Here is a 16,290-nt window from a genome sequence, read left to right on the forward strand (position 1 = left end):
CGATGACCGGAACTTGATGACTAGCTGAAGGTGAAGGCTGGTTGTTGGACGCCGAGTTTTGCGTCGGGAGTGGCGGCTGAATTGGCGACGGATTTTGCGGTATTATTGCGGGCGATCCTGCCGGTAAGGCTAACTGAGGGACCATCGGAGGCGCCAGTGGGTTTAGGGTTGAGACATTGTAAACCGTTGACGTCGAATAGTTGGACGTCGCGTTGGTTTGGGTGGCGGTCTGCTTCCTCTGGATTATCCGCTGTGTTTTTCTCCTTAAGTCGGATATCTCCTCCCTTCTTAAGATCGCCTCTTCTATCTCCTTTTCCATTTCTTGGTCATCTTCAATTAGGGCCTCGACACGTGCGTCAATTTTAATGAGGTCCTCTTCCTTTTCCGCCAAACTGGATAGCGCGTCTTCTAAGTCATCCACACTCGTATTTGGATCATTAATCAAAGTTTTAATTTGATTTATTTTTCTAGTCGCGGCACTTCGCGTACTTTTCCTATTTGCTTTTGCTAGTTGTAAAGCGTTTTTGGTGGTCGTGGTCGTCATGGTGTTAGTTGCTCCCCCGGTAGGCGCGCTCGTTCGTCCGTCCGGTACCGATGCTTTGGTGTTCGACCCCGACGCGTTATTTGAAGCGTTATCGTTAGGCATTTACTTTATTCTAATTAATTTCACGAGTTTACGTAATTAATTAGCTGTTTAATTTACGTGATAATTAGCGATTTAGTTAATTTTCACGAGAGTTTACGTAATTAACTAGCTGTTTAATTTACGTGATAATTAGCGATTTAGTTAATTATCTTCCACGAGATTTTACGTGGTAATTAGCGATTTCGTTAATTATCTTCCACGAGATTTTACGTGGTAATTAGCGATTTAGTTAATTATCTTCCACGAGATTTTACGTGGTAATTAGCGATTTAATTTAATTTTCTTCCACGAGATTTTACGTGGTAATTAGCGATTTAATGTTATTTTAATTAGTTTGCACGAGGTTTTACGTGTAATTAGCGTGGTTGCCCGAGATTTTACGAGTCTAGTTAATTTATTGCGCGAGATTTTACGCGTCTGGTTAATTTTAATTTTCACGAGATTTTACGTGACTACTGAATCGCACGAGATTTGTGACTAGTTAATTTATTTTAGTTCAGTTTAACGAAAGTTCACTTATCTTAAATAGCGGTTAAATCCCTCGGTTTCGGTCACCATGAAGAAAAAGCACCCGTAAGTCCGATTTGGCGACTTTCTAGGCGCTTGATGATGTTATTTCCTCGTTAGGGTTCTTTTGGGAGAGCGTGTTTTGACTTAAGGTTCGGACTGAAACAAACCTTAAGGCTAGCGAACTATCTTAACTAAATAATTGACTTCCTTTGAGACTTCTTTAACTACAACATAACTCTTTATTTATTAACAAGTATTGTGATTTGGTATACTTGAGACCCTTTGGTTTGGGTCCGTCGCTAAGTTCTTGGGCGAGGATCTCGGTAGCTGGTTTTGAAGTTCTGGCGATACAAAGGGAGAGTCCCCCAATTTATAGGTGCATCCCCAGGTCAATGTCGCCAGAGAGCCGGCATAGTTCTAACCTTGGCTCTTCTGCAGGGTTATAGTGACGTTGACGTTGACCTGGGGTGACCGCTACCCAAATCCTTTCCCGATGACGTAGGAAACTTTCCCTTGTTGTAGGCTTAAGGCTATACAGCTGTGAAATACTTGTAAAGATTTAGATACAAGAGAAAGATAAAACCCTCCTTGAATAGGGTTGTACAAACAATTTTATGCTTTATAGAAGTGTGTAAACTGAAGTAAAGTTTTCTTAACCGCGTAAACATACACTCTTTTTCACAGGCTTAAAGCATAGCGCGGCTCCAGTGGATGCCCTACAAGTTGACTTTCCTTACGAACTCCAGTTTTGGCTTTGCGAAGCTAGAGGCATTTGTGGGCGGGATTTATACGTGCATGTATAAATCTCGCCCACTAGCCTTTGCCAAGCCAAAACGGAGCTCAGGAGGAAAGTCCCCTTGTAGGGGATTCACAGGAGCCGCGCTATGCTTTAACTAGCCTTTACCAAGCTTAGCCACTGTGCAGTGTTGTTCCTTAGACGTTTGTGAACGTATACTTTCCCCAATAGTAAAGGTTTTTATAAATGTAATTTTTCTTCATTGGGGGTTTGAAAATTTCTGTCCCCTCCACGAAAGGTTTTTGACGCCATCTAGAGGCGTAATTTTCGTCCTATAGACGCTAATGGTATAAAATGAAATTTGAAAATGTACTGTCAAAAATCAAAATATACTTTTGGTACTGAGGACTTTAAAATGTACCGAGTGATACTAGTCAAAACATCACTGCCCCTGTGTAGTAGAAAAGCCATCTTTAAGGGACACCAATGGAGCCGCCCTTAGCTTTAAAAATACATCTTTTCCATATTGTTTATGAACTTTATTTCCATTGCATCAATTTCTTAGAATATATATTTTTCTGCAAAGAAGCGTAGCGACAACAGCTTTCTTCTAGGTGGCTATGAATATGAAATACTGAAAGTACTATCAAGGTATTTCAATTTCAGGTAAAAGTCAAAAATGATAATGGAAGAAGGGTGCTACTCTATAACCTCTGAAGTTAGGTATTTTTGTTAAAATAAGTAATGCTACTTCATGGATTTTGATTTAGTTTATATACTTAAAAAAAAACAAGATGTGCCCGGCTGGGCACAGAATACTTTTGCACGGCAACTGTCGAATTACTATTATTACTATCAAAAAATTTTCCAGGGATGGACATAATATTAGCCACAGCGTACCGAACTTAAAAGGCGTATAGAAAATTTACGTGAATAGCCGTAACTATGCTAAAACGATTACCCGTAATTCTAACGTTAATTTATTTACTTCTATTATTATTCTAATAGTGCAACACAATAATAGAAGTGAGTGAGTATCCCCTCGTTGCGAATTCTTTAACAGCGCGATCATTCAATAAATTTACTTAAGTTATAATTTTCAAACTTTTTCCTTATTATCTTAAGATGAATTTCGTCCCGAAACATCTTTAATTAAAATAAAACGTGAATCGAACTTGCGACCCATGGTTCTGCCGAGCAAAACTCAATATCTCTAACCGATATACCACGCGCCCATCGGTCAAGCCTCGCCAACATTATTAATACACGCCTGAGCGCGCTCCCCCGAGAATTTTTTCGGTACCTTTTAATTCGCCGAATGCCTAAGTTTCTTTATCTCATTTTAAAAACAGGAATGTTAAAACAGAACATTAATTTTTATTACGTAAGTTAAACAAAACTGATTCAGATTATTTTAAAACATTTTAAAACTAGTAATAATATAGTGCCACATTAAAACAATAATATTCCTATTTTTAAAATGTGAACAATTTTATTCCTATTTTTAAAATATGACTCTATTTTATTCCTATTTTTAAAATATGACTCTATTTTATTCCTATTTTTAAAATATGACTCTATTTTATTCCTATTTTTAAAATATGACTCTATTTTATTCCTATTTTTAAAATATGACTCTATTTTATTCCTTTTTTTAAAATACGACTCTATTTTATTCCTATTTTTAAAATATGACTCTATTTTATTCCTATTTTTAAAATATGACTCTATTTTATTCCTATTTTTAAAATATGACTCCATTTTATTCCTATTTTTAAAATGTGGCAATATTTTATTCCTATTTTTAAAATGTGGCAATATTTTATTTATATTTTTCAAATTCCTCAATCTCAAAGTTTTGCTGGTTTTAAAAATTCGCGGGGATTTTTGAGATGTGAGGTTTTGAAAAGCGACATCTATGCGTGGTGCCCAAATACACCTTGACTGCCTTCCCTGAGATAGCGCGCTTAGGCCTGTATTAATAATAAATTTACTTTTGTTAAAACTTTAAAACTTTTTCCTCATTATTTTAAGACGAATTTCGTCTCAAAACATCCTTAATTAAAATAAAACTTGAAAAAAAAAATATTTCGTCGTGTGGAATCGAACTGCGACCCATGGTTCTGCCGCGCAAAAGGCAACTGCTCTAACCACCATACCACGAGCCTAGTTATCCAAGCCACTATGCGTGGTGGCCAAATACACCTTGACTGCCTTCCCTGAGATAGCGCGCCTGTATTAATAATAAATTTACTTTTGTTAAAACTTTAAAACTTTTTCCTCGTTATTTTAAGATGAATTTCGTCTCAAAATATCCTTAATTAAAATAAAACTTAAAAAAAAAAAATATTTCCTCGTGTGGAATCGAACTGCCACCCATGGTTCTGCCGCGCAACAGGCAACGGCTCTAACCACCATACCACGAGCGTAGTTACTCAAGTACATATTCTAGGGGTGTTTTTTTATAAAGCTCGCGCATGCGTATCAGATTCTTGGTCACAGCATGACGTCAGCAAACCACCGCCGGTATTCCACTGGGGAATTTTTCATCGTTTCCCTCTCGTGGGCCCGTATATTTCAATTGACACCCGAGCGTGCTCGACGGGCTTTAAGTCTTCCGTTTATAAAAATATAACTTTTGAACGCCATCTGGCGTGCAAAAGTAAAAAAGACTCATCGGAAGCTTTCGGACCGTGGTCTTTCCTCAGCCATTTTAATTAAAACTAATACAATTTCTATAGTTTAAAATTGCATTTCAATAGCTCAGTTAAGAACAAAATCACCTAGGCTGTGTCATTTGTTTAAATCTGAATCTTCATTCCATTTATGTTTTCCGTTCCATGGTATAAGTTAAAAGTTCCCCAATCTCTAATATATACTGCTTGTTTAAAATATCTCTAGCGTCATGTCTCTTGACATAAAACCTTGGTTGATTTCCAATCTATTTCGTGGTTCCTTTTATTTCTTATATGCAAAGCTAATCGCTTATTTTTTACACAATTTTTATGTTCCTTTTCTCGTTTTTAGGCAAAATTTGTAGTTAATGAGTAATTAAACGATAATAGAAATATTTTATAGCGTATACTTATGCTTATAATTATCTTTTTTGTTTATCAAAAATTGTAACTAAAAAAAATCTTAGAAAGTATTTGGTCAAAATTATCATTAAGTTTTTCAAACGACAATAAAGTATAATGCGAATATAAAAACCAATAACTGTAATTAGTTTTCTTAAAACATTTGCTTTAAGAACAAAGTTATCATTAATGTTTATATTAAACCAAAATCACACTAAATTAATTTCATTCATAATCGCAAGGATATTTGATAAATAAGAAAAGAATAACGCAAAATAAATTGCCGGGGTCGTATAAGTTTTAGCAGCTAAGACGGCACCGCCAAAGCATAATCTGGCCGGGGCCATCTTGTTTTATGGGATATCGTGTAATTTAAGTTTTCATATTGTTGTTAACTAAACACGAACTTTCTTTTTGCACATCCTTTAAATACTCAGGCAAATTAGAATATAACAAGCCTCAAACATTAGGAACGATTGATCCAAAGATTATTCAAGGATTATTCAAGGTTAAAAATTATAATAAATTTAATCTTATGGCTGGGTTACATGGCTATTCAAATGTTCTAAATCTAGCTCTATAAAATTAAAATTCTTTGTCTACTAAAGTTTTATTTCTAGTCATCTTTTTAGAACACACAGTATAATTTACTTGAAAGACTTTAGTTTTGATTTTAACGTATGATCATAAGTGGATAATGTTACAGCTCCCTATAAGTACTGGACGAAGGTTATGCTTTTGTAAACAGCGTTTTCTATCAAGACATCTAAGCCCGCCATCTATAGATCAGTTTTTCAAGTATAGTTTGCGCATTAACCCGGATCTGGAGTTACGTTAACCTACGGAAGTTCCGGTTTATGGTAATGGCTGTCAGACCGCCGTCAGTGTCGTGATTAGTGAGAAGCTTGTTATCGCGTTATAATTTTGATTTAGAATGGCTTATGTTTCTTTGCTAATAGACCTATTCACATTAAGGGCCGCGGATGAGAAGTTGCAATGTTTGGGGGCATGAGTTATAGCGCTTCTATGGAGTTAAACGTGTAAACTAAACTACGATGGACGTATGGGAGACCTTTTGAAATTTAATATTAAAATAAAATGCCTAGTATTTAAAACCGAGATAGTACAATTAAAATCATGTTAAGAAATAAAGTGTTTTAGTTCTAATGGAAACGGTGCATTGATATTAGTAGGCCGCTATAACTCACTAAGCCTTGGCGACGGTACGGGATCATCGCTTCATCGGCGAATAGACGGCGATGTCCGCCGATGCCGTGCCGAAAGCGCTGTGTATAAATGCCCGTAAGCCCTGGCGCCCAATTTAGTGAGTAGAATTTCATTAAATGCCCTAATTTTACGTCTATTAATTGAATTTGATGAAATTTCACCTCGGAAATTCAATTAATACTTTTACAACAAGTAATACAACACTGTTTTATAAAAATAAACTCGAATAAGGCAAAAGGAATGGTTAAAAGTACTGCACTGCCCCCAAACATTCTTTCTGCGCATGCCCACCTCTCGAAATTTTTCCCCCCTTTTCACCCCCGCTCTACCGGTGAAAAGGTCTATTAGGAAAAACGCCTAGGATCAATGTAACTAATTACAATCGTCGCATGCCCAAATGAAAGACACATCCGAACACGATCTCTGTGATATCAGAAGTCCATTAAATTAGCCTAGGAAGTGAACAATTACCATGGCTGGTATAGCGTTCGTCTCTGCTGGGATAAAAACTCCTTCTAACTCCATGGATAGGGGGTTAAATTTTTTCCCCTTTCCAAACACAGTTAGAAATCTCGAGCTCCTCTCTAGAAAGTCTTTCTTGACGTGAGCGGGGAGTGACTTCTTCAGCCCATGAACGCTGCATCTCTAAAGGGTAGATTGTTTGCTTTATAAAAAATTAAAACAAGGAACGGCCACGGTTGTTAAAGGGAGGGTGAAGTAGAAAATCAAGTGGTTTTTTAATCGATTCTTCTACTAATTATAAAAAGGCAGTGGTTTACGCGATTGGTCGGACGTCCTTATTTAAAATTATCTTTTAAATCTGAACCTAATTTGAATTTTAAAATCATTCGGAGCTAGTATTTCCTGAATGTTTGACTATGCAGACTGGTCTTGTAAATAGTAGGGGAATCGATAAAAAAACCACTTGATTTTCTACTTCACCCTCCCTTTAAATAGTTTTTTTCAATAGGTTTATGAAGAGTCATAAAAAACTGAATGACCTTGACTGTTCCAAAATTCACACCCCCATCCCTTCTCCTATTTTTAAGCGAGCTCGGTTTTACCATGGATTAACTAACGCTAGGGATTGTTCGTTCCAACTAAAAGATGAAATATGCTTGTTCCAAACGCCCCCTAGCAGCAGGTACTATCCCTAACAGGAAGTCATTAGAAAATTGGACCAAATATCACGTGTCCTATGACGTCAAAATTTAAAGACCAGCCTGTCGTCTGCTTTGAAACATATTTTTAAAATGAAAAGCTGAAGCAACAGTGGGAGTTATAAATCATTACTTTTGTTGTCATGAAATATAAATATAAGTCTTTCAAGATATTCATTTGTTTAGTTGTTTACCAAAATATGTTCTCGAACCATACATATGAATTACTCGGTATTTCTCGTCCAATAACTACAACATTAAGTTATGGAGAAAGTTCCTCCGGTAAGTAGTGTTGGTAAAGTAGCAACAATTTAAATTAAATGCACGTTTCATTCATGTTTCATTGATTGTCATTACAGCAGACGAGGACTTAGAAGCAGTATCACGGGATTTTGAGGTTAAGGAAATTTCTAATGAACCAACACCTCCATTAACAAACATAGTTAATGCCGTACCAAATACGAAGAAAAGGAGATGCACACCCAAACCAAAGGGCCGTGCCCAAATTGTCGAGCGTAAGCAATACTATAAACTTATTACCAGTTTCATTATATCATAACCTGCATTACTAGAAAACGAGTATGATTTAATGTTTGAAAAAACATGGCAAAAGAGCTTAACTGCAGTAAATAACGAGTTTGAAACATACGCTGATGAGGAGAATCCTGTCAATGAAATGTTGAAAGATTTTATTTGTTCAATGCAAGTAAATGGAGATTTGTACTCGGCATTGAAGAAATTACTGGCCACGTTATTTACCAACACCAAAGAAGAGTTTGTGCATACTACATTCAAAGACGCACTAAAGCTGGATTTTCATACTTTAATAAGTAACATTCGTACTACTTACAAAAGTACAATACCAGACCTTGAAATGCTGAAAGGATTGCATGTATTGTTGCAGCATTTGTACTCTATTGGAAAGTGTTACGAAAGTAGTTCACCTAAAAATGATTCATATCCTCCACTAAAAGAAGAGAAAGACAATCTATATTATGTTATTGGATACATTATAAATAAGCTTCTCAATCACAAGAGTTCCAGCGAAGCAAAGAAGGTGGGAAATATTTTAATAGAAAATGATTTTGAAAAGGTTCCAATTAAGTTTCGCAAATGGGTTGAAAGGCAGGACCGTGGAGCCCTCAAATATGCAACAGCAGAAGCCATAGAAGTCTTCGAAAATATCCAGCGTCACATTGGTAGCGTCTACAATGAAATTTACCAAACGGACAAGGCTAGAAAGGCTACAGAACTGATTCAAAACGATAAAGCCATAACCGACAAATGGGCCAGTATAGCTATACAAGCTGGTGTTTCCGAAGACTTTATAAACAGTGTTAAATGCATGTTTATTCGAAAATACATTAATACAATTGGGAAGGGGCATACTAACAAATTAAGAAACTACAAAAAAGAAGAGACCAGGAAAAAACAACTTCAAACTAAATTCAAAACCAAAGAAAAAAACAAGCTTAAAATTATTGAAGAGGTGAAGAAGCAGTTGAGTTACAAGCACAAAATAGTATTGTAGTATTCGTATGATCTCAATAATTATAGTGCGATCACGTTATTATTTAATTGAACATATATTACAAAATTCTCGGAGACTGATTTGGAATGAATTTTATGCCATGGATTAACTAACGCTTAACAGTTAACCCAAGTTTATGCGTCCAATTTTGAATTAAATCAATAATGGTACTATGACACGATATGATAAACATCGTCATTTCAGTTGAATATTACTTTATTTCCTCATTAATGACAATGCTGTGATATGATGTGGTACAAATTGTAATTTCGTTTAAATGTTCCTTTTATTTGTCAATGACGGTGCTGTGATATGATTGGCACAAATTTTAATTTCGGTGAAATGTTCCTTTTTATTTGGCAATGACGATACAATGGTAAAATTGTAATAAACTGTGATATGATTGGTATAAATTGTAATTTCGGTTAAATGTTCCTTTAATTTGTCAATGACGATACTATGACAAAATTGTAATAAACTGTAGTATTAAACTGTGTTGCCACCACCAATCTTAATTTTTACACGACCCTCTTTTAGACATTGTAATTTTGGTGCACTACGGGAATATTTGTACAAGGTTGGCATTGAACCAGCTTTACAAGCTTGGCGTTGCTTACTAAAGTATTGCTCTAGCGGGTCTTGATTAAAATGGTCTGTTAGAACAAACTTTGCTCCTTTATCCAATAGAAACGGCACTAGTTCCAAAAGGCAATTAGCTAAAATTCATAACTAATTAGAAATAAGGTTTAAATATCTAGGAAAAGTAACTATTACTTGTTTGCCGCAAACCCGACAAAGTTTCCTGGCTAAGCAACATTTTGTTTTTTTCGGATCGTTTCATGGGTTTTTCAGCAACGTACTGTTCCCACTCTTCCAAATAAACAAGGAATACATCTTTCAGCCACTAAAACAAATAAATTTAAGTAAGGGTCAAATATCACATATTATAGCAACCAATTTACCTTAAGTCGAGAATCGTTTTTCGACGTAAAAGGGCGAATATTTGGGTTTCTGGAATGATCAACTAAATGTCCAACGTTCATGATGTCGAACCATTTATTGAATATTTCAATAAATCGAATTAGTTCTCGCGATGATTCCCCGAACTCCAGTTTCATGGCGTTAGCTACTGATTGACTGAGCACTTGTGTGGCATATCGAACTTTCATTCGATTCTGTAAGTTAATGTGGTCAGAAGTCAATTTATGCAGTTTTCTTAAGTTGCCACTTGAATTAAGATCTTTATGATATAGTTCCTTGATCTTGTTCCAAGTTAAATTTTCACCATTGATCTGCATTAGCCTGTATTTGCAGTTTTCAGTGCTGTTGGCTAAACAATTACGGACAGTTTTTATTAAATGTGGAGAGTCAAATAAGAAATAAATCCAGCGGTCATCGGCACCAGAGTAGGGGTTTTTTGCCTTGTAGTAATCTTGTTCAGACATTGCATTCATGCGGAAACACTTTCTATTGGTTGCAGCGCCATCACCTACAACACAGATAATTTTGAAGCCAGCCAGTTCCAGTTTCCTAACTGCTTCCCATATTATACTGTCAAGCTTCTCTGCAGTAAGAGAAGCGGTTGCAAAATACGCAAATGGGTAAATGTATCCTGACGTTAGACCTCTTAGCATTAACTGAAGTATGTGAGTAGCTAAAGGCTTTTCTTTGTACAATTCTAATTTGCATTGTGCCAAACGTTCTGTCACATCATTTAATTCAGTATAACCACAAATATCCCCAGTATCAACCCTATAAACTAAATCCTCCTGGATTTTTATTTCATCTAAAACTAGGCAGAAATATTTCTGGTGTTCAAACTTTTGTAACTCCTTTATATCATTCTTCATTTTTGTGAATATCTCTGGATGAAATCCAGTTTTTGTTCCAAAATCTGAAGAATGACGACGTAGGGTACTATTGGAAGGTAATTGTAAAATTCCAGAATCATTTAATGCCTTATAGAGTCCAGGAGACTTTTCGTACATAAAGAGGCACCATTGAACTACAAGGGGATGCCAACGTCTGGCACTGGGCTTGGACTTTGCCACAGCCAGTTGGCTCTTCAAGAACATGGTTGAGAATTCATTTTGGTTCTTGTTCCAGGAGCTCCCAGGCTTCTCTGAATTCTGTCTTTTATCCTTCAAATGGCCATCTTCATGAGGCTTCTGGCTTAAATTTGATTCAAGAATGTTTAACAGAAAAGCGTGCTTATCATCATCCACTGTCTCCCCTCGCTTCTTGATATGTCTTTCAAGTTTAATCTTCTGACGTTTAATTTTAGCCTTTAAATTTAATGCACTGTTCGTTTTCTCTCTCAGCTGACTAATAAGTTCATCTTTTGACAAATTGCGGTAAGGAGTTAATGTTTTTTGGTTATTATTTTTCGATCTTTTTGCCGTAATTCTAAAACTGTCTCGTTGCTTTATACAATAGAAACATCGTCTAGTTTTTTGTTTTAATAGAGCTAGGCAGCACCTTTGACTGTGAATGGCACCCAAGTAGTCTTCAAATCCCAAGGGTTGCATGCGGGTTTTGAAAATTTGTTTGTACTTTTCTTCGCCGTTTCCAATACATATTCTTAACTCTGACATAAGGGCAATGGTTTTCTGTAGTTCTTCTTGTGTTTGAATGCTTTCAGGCAATATTGCTAAAATTGAGGCATCACTCACTGCATGATTATTTATCTTGTAAGAAGCTTGTAACTTTTCATTAATAGTAACACCTATTACAGTTAAGCCAGTACCTTCATGGATTTTTCTAACAGTAAAGTTATTCTCAAGCAATGTCTGTGACCAACCTAATAGTATAGGAAATTGATGAACCATTTTCCGCAAGTTCGGAGGATCATTATCTTCATATTTAGAGTCCACTGGTGCTTCGTTTGCAGAGTTCACTAGTGCATCATTTGCAGAGTTCACTAGTGCATCGTTTGCAGAGTTCACTGGTGCTTCGTTTGTAGAGTTCACTGGTGCTACGTTTGTAGAGTTCACTGGTGCTACGTTTGTAGAGTTCACTGGTGCATCATTTGTAGAATCCATTTGCATTTCCTGATATAATAAGTAAAATTTTAATCACCACATCAGAACCATAAGAGTTAATTGCAACTCAAGAACACTAACTGCGGAGTCTTCACAGATTAATATTGAACTTTTGGGTTTCAATATAGATAACAACCCCTGGAAGAGTTAAAAAACTTAGATTAATTGTGGTTATCCTAATAATTAAGTTACCATATTTATGAGTATATTACTTTGACTTCATGAATGGGATCAGGAAACAGTTCTGTCGGCCCTTTTCCACCGACAAAATGCTTGGAGCATAAGTATGTGTCCCCACTAACCCGTTCGATTGGGTAGTCTTCCCTTGCAAGCCAATCGATCCACTTCTTACATTTGTCATATTGTCTCTTTGGTTTTGGGAAGTTCACGAAAAATACACCCTTCATGTGTGGTTTATGATTATACTGGGAATTGCTAACACAACCGTTATAAACACACCGTTTCTTCCTCATTTTACAAATAATATATCTATAAGGATATTAAATGCATAATTAGAAAGATTTACACTCTCAAATTAATTAATATCGTTATTAACACCAAACACTTACCAATCCACAATTGTCGAATATATTCAAACTTCAGAACAGGTTCGTAATTGCAGAAATAACATAATTAGTACTGCACAACCTATGAATACTTATGAGGTTTTTAATATTTACTCACCAATTAACGATTTCTCCTCTCTTATTAAGCATTAATTAAGTTTTTAATCACAAAATGTCTCACAATACAAATCCCGCCTCAATTGGGCGCCGCCATCTTTAAAATCCGCGAAACTATTTATTTTGCCTAGAGATGGCGCAATATCTACATCCGGTTTGGTCCAATAAATTGGGGGAATGAAGGGGGGAATCAATGACTACTTCGGAACATGTAGTTGGCGATGGAAATACATGGGAAACGCGGTTAGTGGACTATCCCTAGCGTTAGTTAATCCATGGTTTTACTGTGGAAGGGGGCGTTTTCGGCCAATAGTTTTTTCTCTCTCGATAGGGCAATTTTGGCGTACGAGTCGCACCTAAACCGGAGATCTGAGAAAAATTATCGCGAGGTGGCGAATGTGTCGCCCTTCTAGGCTAATTTAATGGACTTCTGGCACGACTAAAACGTTTTGTAAGCATCTTTCGCAAACGGAAAACTTTAAAGCAATGCAAAAATTTGTCAGACTTAACAAAGGAAAACAAATTTCTATGTAGACGCACATAACCTTTAATTAGTAATAAATCGGTCCAACTATCCCCGCTAAAAACCGTTAAATCGGTGGAAACTCGCTGCTTTATTAGGGATGCATTAAAAATGTTCTAGCATGATGAAGGCTATTTTGATCATTTGAATTCATATTAATTTCCTTTTCAACACAAGCGTTTAAAAATTGCGCAAAATACCTATAGACCGACAATTACTTTTTAAAGTCGGAAAAATAAAGTAGATTTCTACTATTATATTCATAACCCAACACTATGTATGGAACAAAATGTTTCCTTCCGCGCTCTTCTCTCTCAAAACTTTCCTCATTGGCTACCACTTACTTCCGTTTGCTTGCCCCGCTTATTAAAAATTTCTTTCGCGCCAAAATCATTCCTCTGGTTTAGTTCACAAATTCACCGCTGCGTTTCGCTATTACCCTTTTCCCTTCAGCGCTGGGAGACAATGCTGATGCACAGCGACGTTATATCGTCCAGTACTTCTAGGGAGCTGTTATATGATCCACTTCTGGTATGATTAAAAATATAATTTGAGTTTAGAAATGAAATTTAAACCTGCTGATAAATTACCGCACATACCCTCTCGGTAATACTCGTGATACAAGAAAATGCGTGAGACACTTCTTCCAAACATTAAGATCCTGGTTATCCATTTCAAAGCTCTAATTTTATAATAAATCTCAGATACAACATCATCAAAATGAAATTCTTCGATTGGGGAATATTATTACCAAACGGTACTTGGACTGGAATCATCGGTGCTTTGGATAGAGACGTAAGTTGCCCCAACACAAATGTCATTGAACGTACTCCTAGTATAGGCCTACATATGTTATTTATTAATAATATGATATCACGCAGGAATTTGATTTTGGTTTTGGAGCCATCTCAATTTCGCATAAAAGATTTCAAGCTATCCAATACACGCATCCTCATATCGAGGAGAACATTCAATTTCATGTCAGATCAGGAAAACGAGCGCATCCAGAGGGCTATTTCTTTCTCAAACCTTTTCCACAAATGGTAAGATTCCACCATTTTACCAATAAAAATGCACCGAGACCTAACTCCATTTAAATCTGGGTACACCCTTCATTTTGTAAGATTGATCATCATCACAGCTTTGGCAGCACATTAATTATTAGTAAAAGTTCATAAGATATGTTCCATAAGTTTGTCACTGGTTAATGAGAGCTTGTGATGAAGTGGCGTATAGGTGAAACGTCATAGATTCTCGTAAGGCGACGCCTGGTGAGGTGCTGTCAAAGGCTTAGTATACATACTAAATGGGAAGATGGACTGAAAAACCGAGTGTTGTCAATTCTCGTGTCGTTCTCTAACTAGCTCTCATTAGGTCTCTAGTATTAAGAAGTATAGGCTGTGTGATACTTATGGAACATATCTTATAAGCTTATGTTATTAGTATGAAGTCACAAATGCACAGCCAAAGATTATATATTGGAAAATAAGCAAATCATGAAAGTTGGTTAGAGTGCTCATTTAGCGGCGCTTCAGCCTTCAACCATTAAACTAATCCTTTTATTTTCAGACGTGGATATACGTGATCATCTGCGAACTGCTCATAGTATTAATTCTAGGTCTTTTATTTCGGAAGAAAACCAAATGTACTTCGTTGTTTTTCTTCTTTCTGGGATCTCTAGCTAACCAAAGTAAATTCCCTTAGAGATTAAGAATGTCCATAATTTTTCAACGATACATACTGCTGCACAACGAAGAGCTAAAATAATAGATGAAGGCAGACTGAGAAGCATGGCGCGACTCCACTGGATCCCCTACAAGGGGACTTACCTCCAGAACTTTTGTTTTGGCTTGGCGAAGCTAGAGGCATTTGTGGGCGGGATTCATACGTGCATGTATAAATCCCGCCCACTGGCCTTTGCCAAGCCAAACCCGGAGTTCAGGAGATAAGTCCCCTTGTAGGGGATCCACTGGAACCGCGCTATGATTTAACATCGGTTTATATGAAAATATATCTTTTTACGGATATTTGGCGGGAGCATTTTCACGTTTTCTAATACCATCATGCATAAACTAAGTAAGAAAGAATGCGATACTGTTGAAAAGGTTTAAAACCAGAAAATTGAACACTAGCAGCATGGATACGTATAAATACCACGTATTTTGGATTCTCAACTTGATCCAAAAGGTGGCCTTCAAATCTACCGTACATCAACGGTTGTCACGTGATCTTAAGTGATTCGGAATTAGTTACGTCAGAAGTGAGATGAGACTAGAAATGAAGGGCTCTAGCATTGGTAGTAGATCCTGGCACTAGTGAACAAATTTGAGGATTTTATGCCGCTTCCCACGCAGAAAGAGAGAAAAAATATTTTACTCGATCCATAATACTTTGTATTTATGCATATCCATGCTAGCCGCGTAATATCCGCGTCATAGAAGAGAGAGTAGAGCCTAATCTCATGGAGTCTAAATTTGGAATAGAAAGAGCAACCAGATTAAATTACTTTCTCGACTCTCTCTCTGTACTTTGCGTCCTATTTCTTGTATCGTAAAATTGTTCGCGCTACCGGATATTTAGGAGAGTAAAAACGTTGTGCTGCAGAAGGGTTCGCTATTGTTGATGGAGACTTCCTATGATGACCTTATGTCGAAATATACTTCCATCTCGACAGGTGTTAATCTGAGGACATTTAACCACGCTCCAAAACCGGCCATTGGTTTTGTAGTGACTATCTCTGTATTAACCACCAAGCTACTCGTTTTACTATATGGTAGTCAGTTAACTTCTACCGTCAGCAACGTCGATAAAGGCAAAATAGATACCTTAGCGCAACTGGCCGATGTGATTCGAAATGGCGAAATGAATATTGGGGCGCAAAAGAGTTCAATCTTCTACGAATACATAGCAAATGAAGTAATTAAACTTAAGACATAAATAACGCATTTGAATTTTTTTCAATTTACTATCTTCTCTTATAGGAACTTGGTATGGGTACAGAATATGGGAAAACATTTCAAAAAGCGCTAATAGCAGCCAATGGCTTAGACTTGTGGCCCAAGTTCATGGAAGGAAAAATTGCCACTTTGTGCGTCTCGGAAGGATTTGATATGTACGTTTATTATATGAATGAAGATTTGAACTCTTATTACAAAG

General features: G+C 36.6%; 3 protein-coding genes across 5 annotated transcripts; 2 read left to right on the top strand and 1 right to left on the bottom strand.

Moving 5' to 3' along the window:
• Positions 1 to 7,258: 7,258 nt before the first annotated feature.
• Positions 7,259 to 8,559, top strand: LOC149619014 (uncharacterized). The gene is made up of 5 exons (XM_089854544.1): positions 7,259 to 7,468; positions 7,543 to 7,638; positions 7,716 to 7,871; positions 7,929 to 8,413; positions 8,482 to 8,559. Exons 2-5 carry the CDS (start codon positions 7,557 to 7,559, stop codon positions 8,557 to 8,559), a joined length of 801 nt encoding a protein of 266 aa, XP_089710670.1. The 5' UTR covers positions 7,259 to 7,468; positions 7,543 to 7,556.
• A 127-nt stretch (positions 8,560 to 8,686) lies between these two features.
• LOC149619015 (uncharacterized) lies at positions 8,687 to 12,894 on the bottom strand. 3 transcript variants are annotated; one of them, XM_089855599.1, is made up of 8 exons: positions 12,613 to 12,894; positions 12,498 to 12,525; positions 12,141 to 12,417; positions 12,010 to 12,066; positions 11,634 to 11,937; positions 9,850 to 11,558; positions 9,662 to 9,791; positions 8,687 to 9,603 (listed from the first exon to the last, which is right to left on the bottom strand). In XM_089855599.1, the coding sequence occupies exons 3-8, from the start codon at positions 12,399 to 12,401 to the stop codon at positions 9,374 to 9,376; spliced, it is 2,691 nt and encodes an 896-aa protein (XP_089711725.1). In that variant the 5' UTR covers positions 12,402 to 12,417; positions 12,498 to 12,525; positions 12,613 to 12,894; the 3' UTR covers positions 8,687 to 9,373. The 3 variants fall into 3 exon arrangements, with proteins under 3 accessions (XP_089711725.1, XP_089711724.1, XP_089711726.1); XM_089855598.1 differs by having other exon boundaries at positions 9,850 to 11,937; XM_089855600.1 differs by having other exon boundaries at positions 9,503 to 9,616; positions 9,850 to 11,937.
• Positions 12,805 to 16,071, top strand: LOC149619016 (putative glutamate receptor). The gene is made up of 5 exons (XM_089854545.1): positions 12,805 to 12,854; positions 13,839 to 13,929; positions 14,016 to 14,177; positions 14,704 to 14,824; positions 15,809 to 16,071. The coding sequence occupies exons 1-5, from the start codon at positions 12,805 to 12,807 to the stop codon at positions 16,069 to 16,071; spliced, it is 687 nt and encodes a 228-aa protein (XP_089710671.1).
• Positions 16,072 to 16,290: the final 219 nt, after the last annotated feature.

This window comes from Phalangium opilio, unplaced genomic scaffold (genome assembly GCF_054372755.1).
Source record: "Phalangium opilio isolate 3A_F unplaced genomic scaffold, DU_Popi_V2 ptg000209l_1, whole genome shotgun sequence".
Taxonomy (NCBI): domain Eukaryota; kingdom Metazoa; phylum Arthropoda; class Arachnida; order Opiliones; family Phalangiidae; genus Phalangium; species Phalangium opilio.

Bases quoted from the DNA above. Each gene is read 5' to 3' on its own strand.
- LOC149619014 (XM_089854544.1), top strand. From the start codon at position 7,557: ATGTTCTCGAACCATACATATGAATTACTCGGTATTTCTCGTCCAATA. The intron at 7,639-7,715 runs GTAAGTAGTGTT...TTGTCATTACAG, and splicing joins TTATGGAGAAAGTTCCTCCG to CAGACGAGGACTTAGAAGCA. The intron at 8,414-8,481 runs GTGGGAAATATT...ATGGGTTGAAAG, and splicing joins GTTCCAGCGAAGCAAAGAAG to GCAGGACCGTGGAGCCCTCA.
- LOC149619015 (XM_089855598.1), bottom strand. From the start codon at position 12,401: ATGAGGAAGAAACGGTGTGTTTATAACGGTTGTGTTAGCAATTCCCAG. The intron at 12,067-12,140 runs GTAATATACTCA...TAACTCTTCCAG, and splicing joins ATCCCATTCATGAAGTCAAA to GGGTTGTTATCTATATTGAA. The intron at 9,792-9,849 runs GTAAATTGGTTG...TATTTGTTTTAG, and splicing joins AAAACGATTCTCGACTTAAG to TGGCTGAAAGATGTATTCCT.
- LOC149619016 (XM_089854545.1), top strand. From the start codon at position 12,805: ATGACTACTTCGGAACATGTAGTTGGCGATGGAAATACATGGGAAACG. The intron at 12,855-13,838 runs GTTAGTGGACTA...AATAAATCTCAG, and splicing joins GGAAATACATGGGAAACGCG to ATACAACATCATCAAAATGA. The intron at 14,825-15,808 runs GTAAATTCCCTT...CCATCTCGACAG, and splicing joins GGGATCTCTAGCTAACCAAA to GTGTTAATCTGAGGACATTT.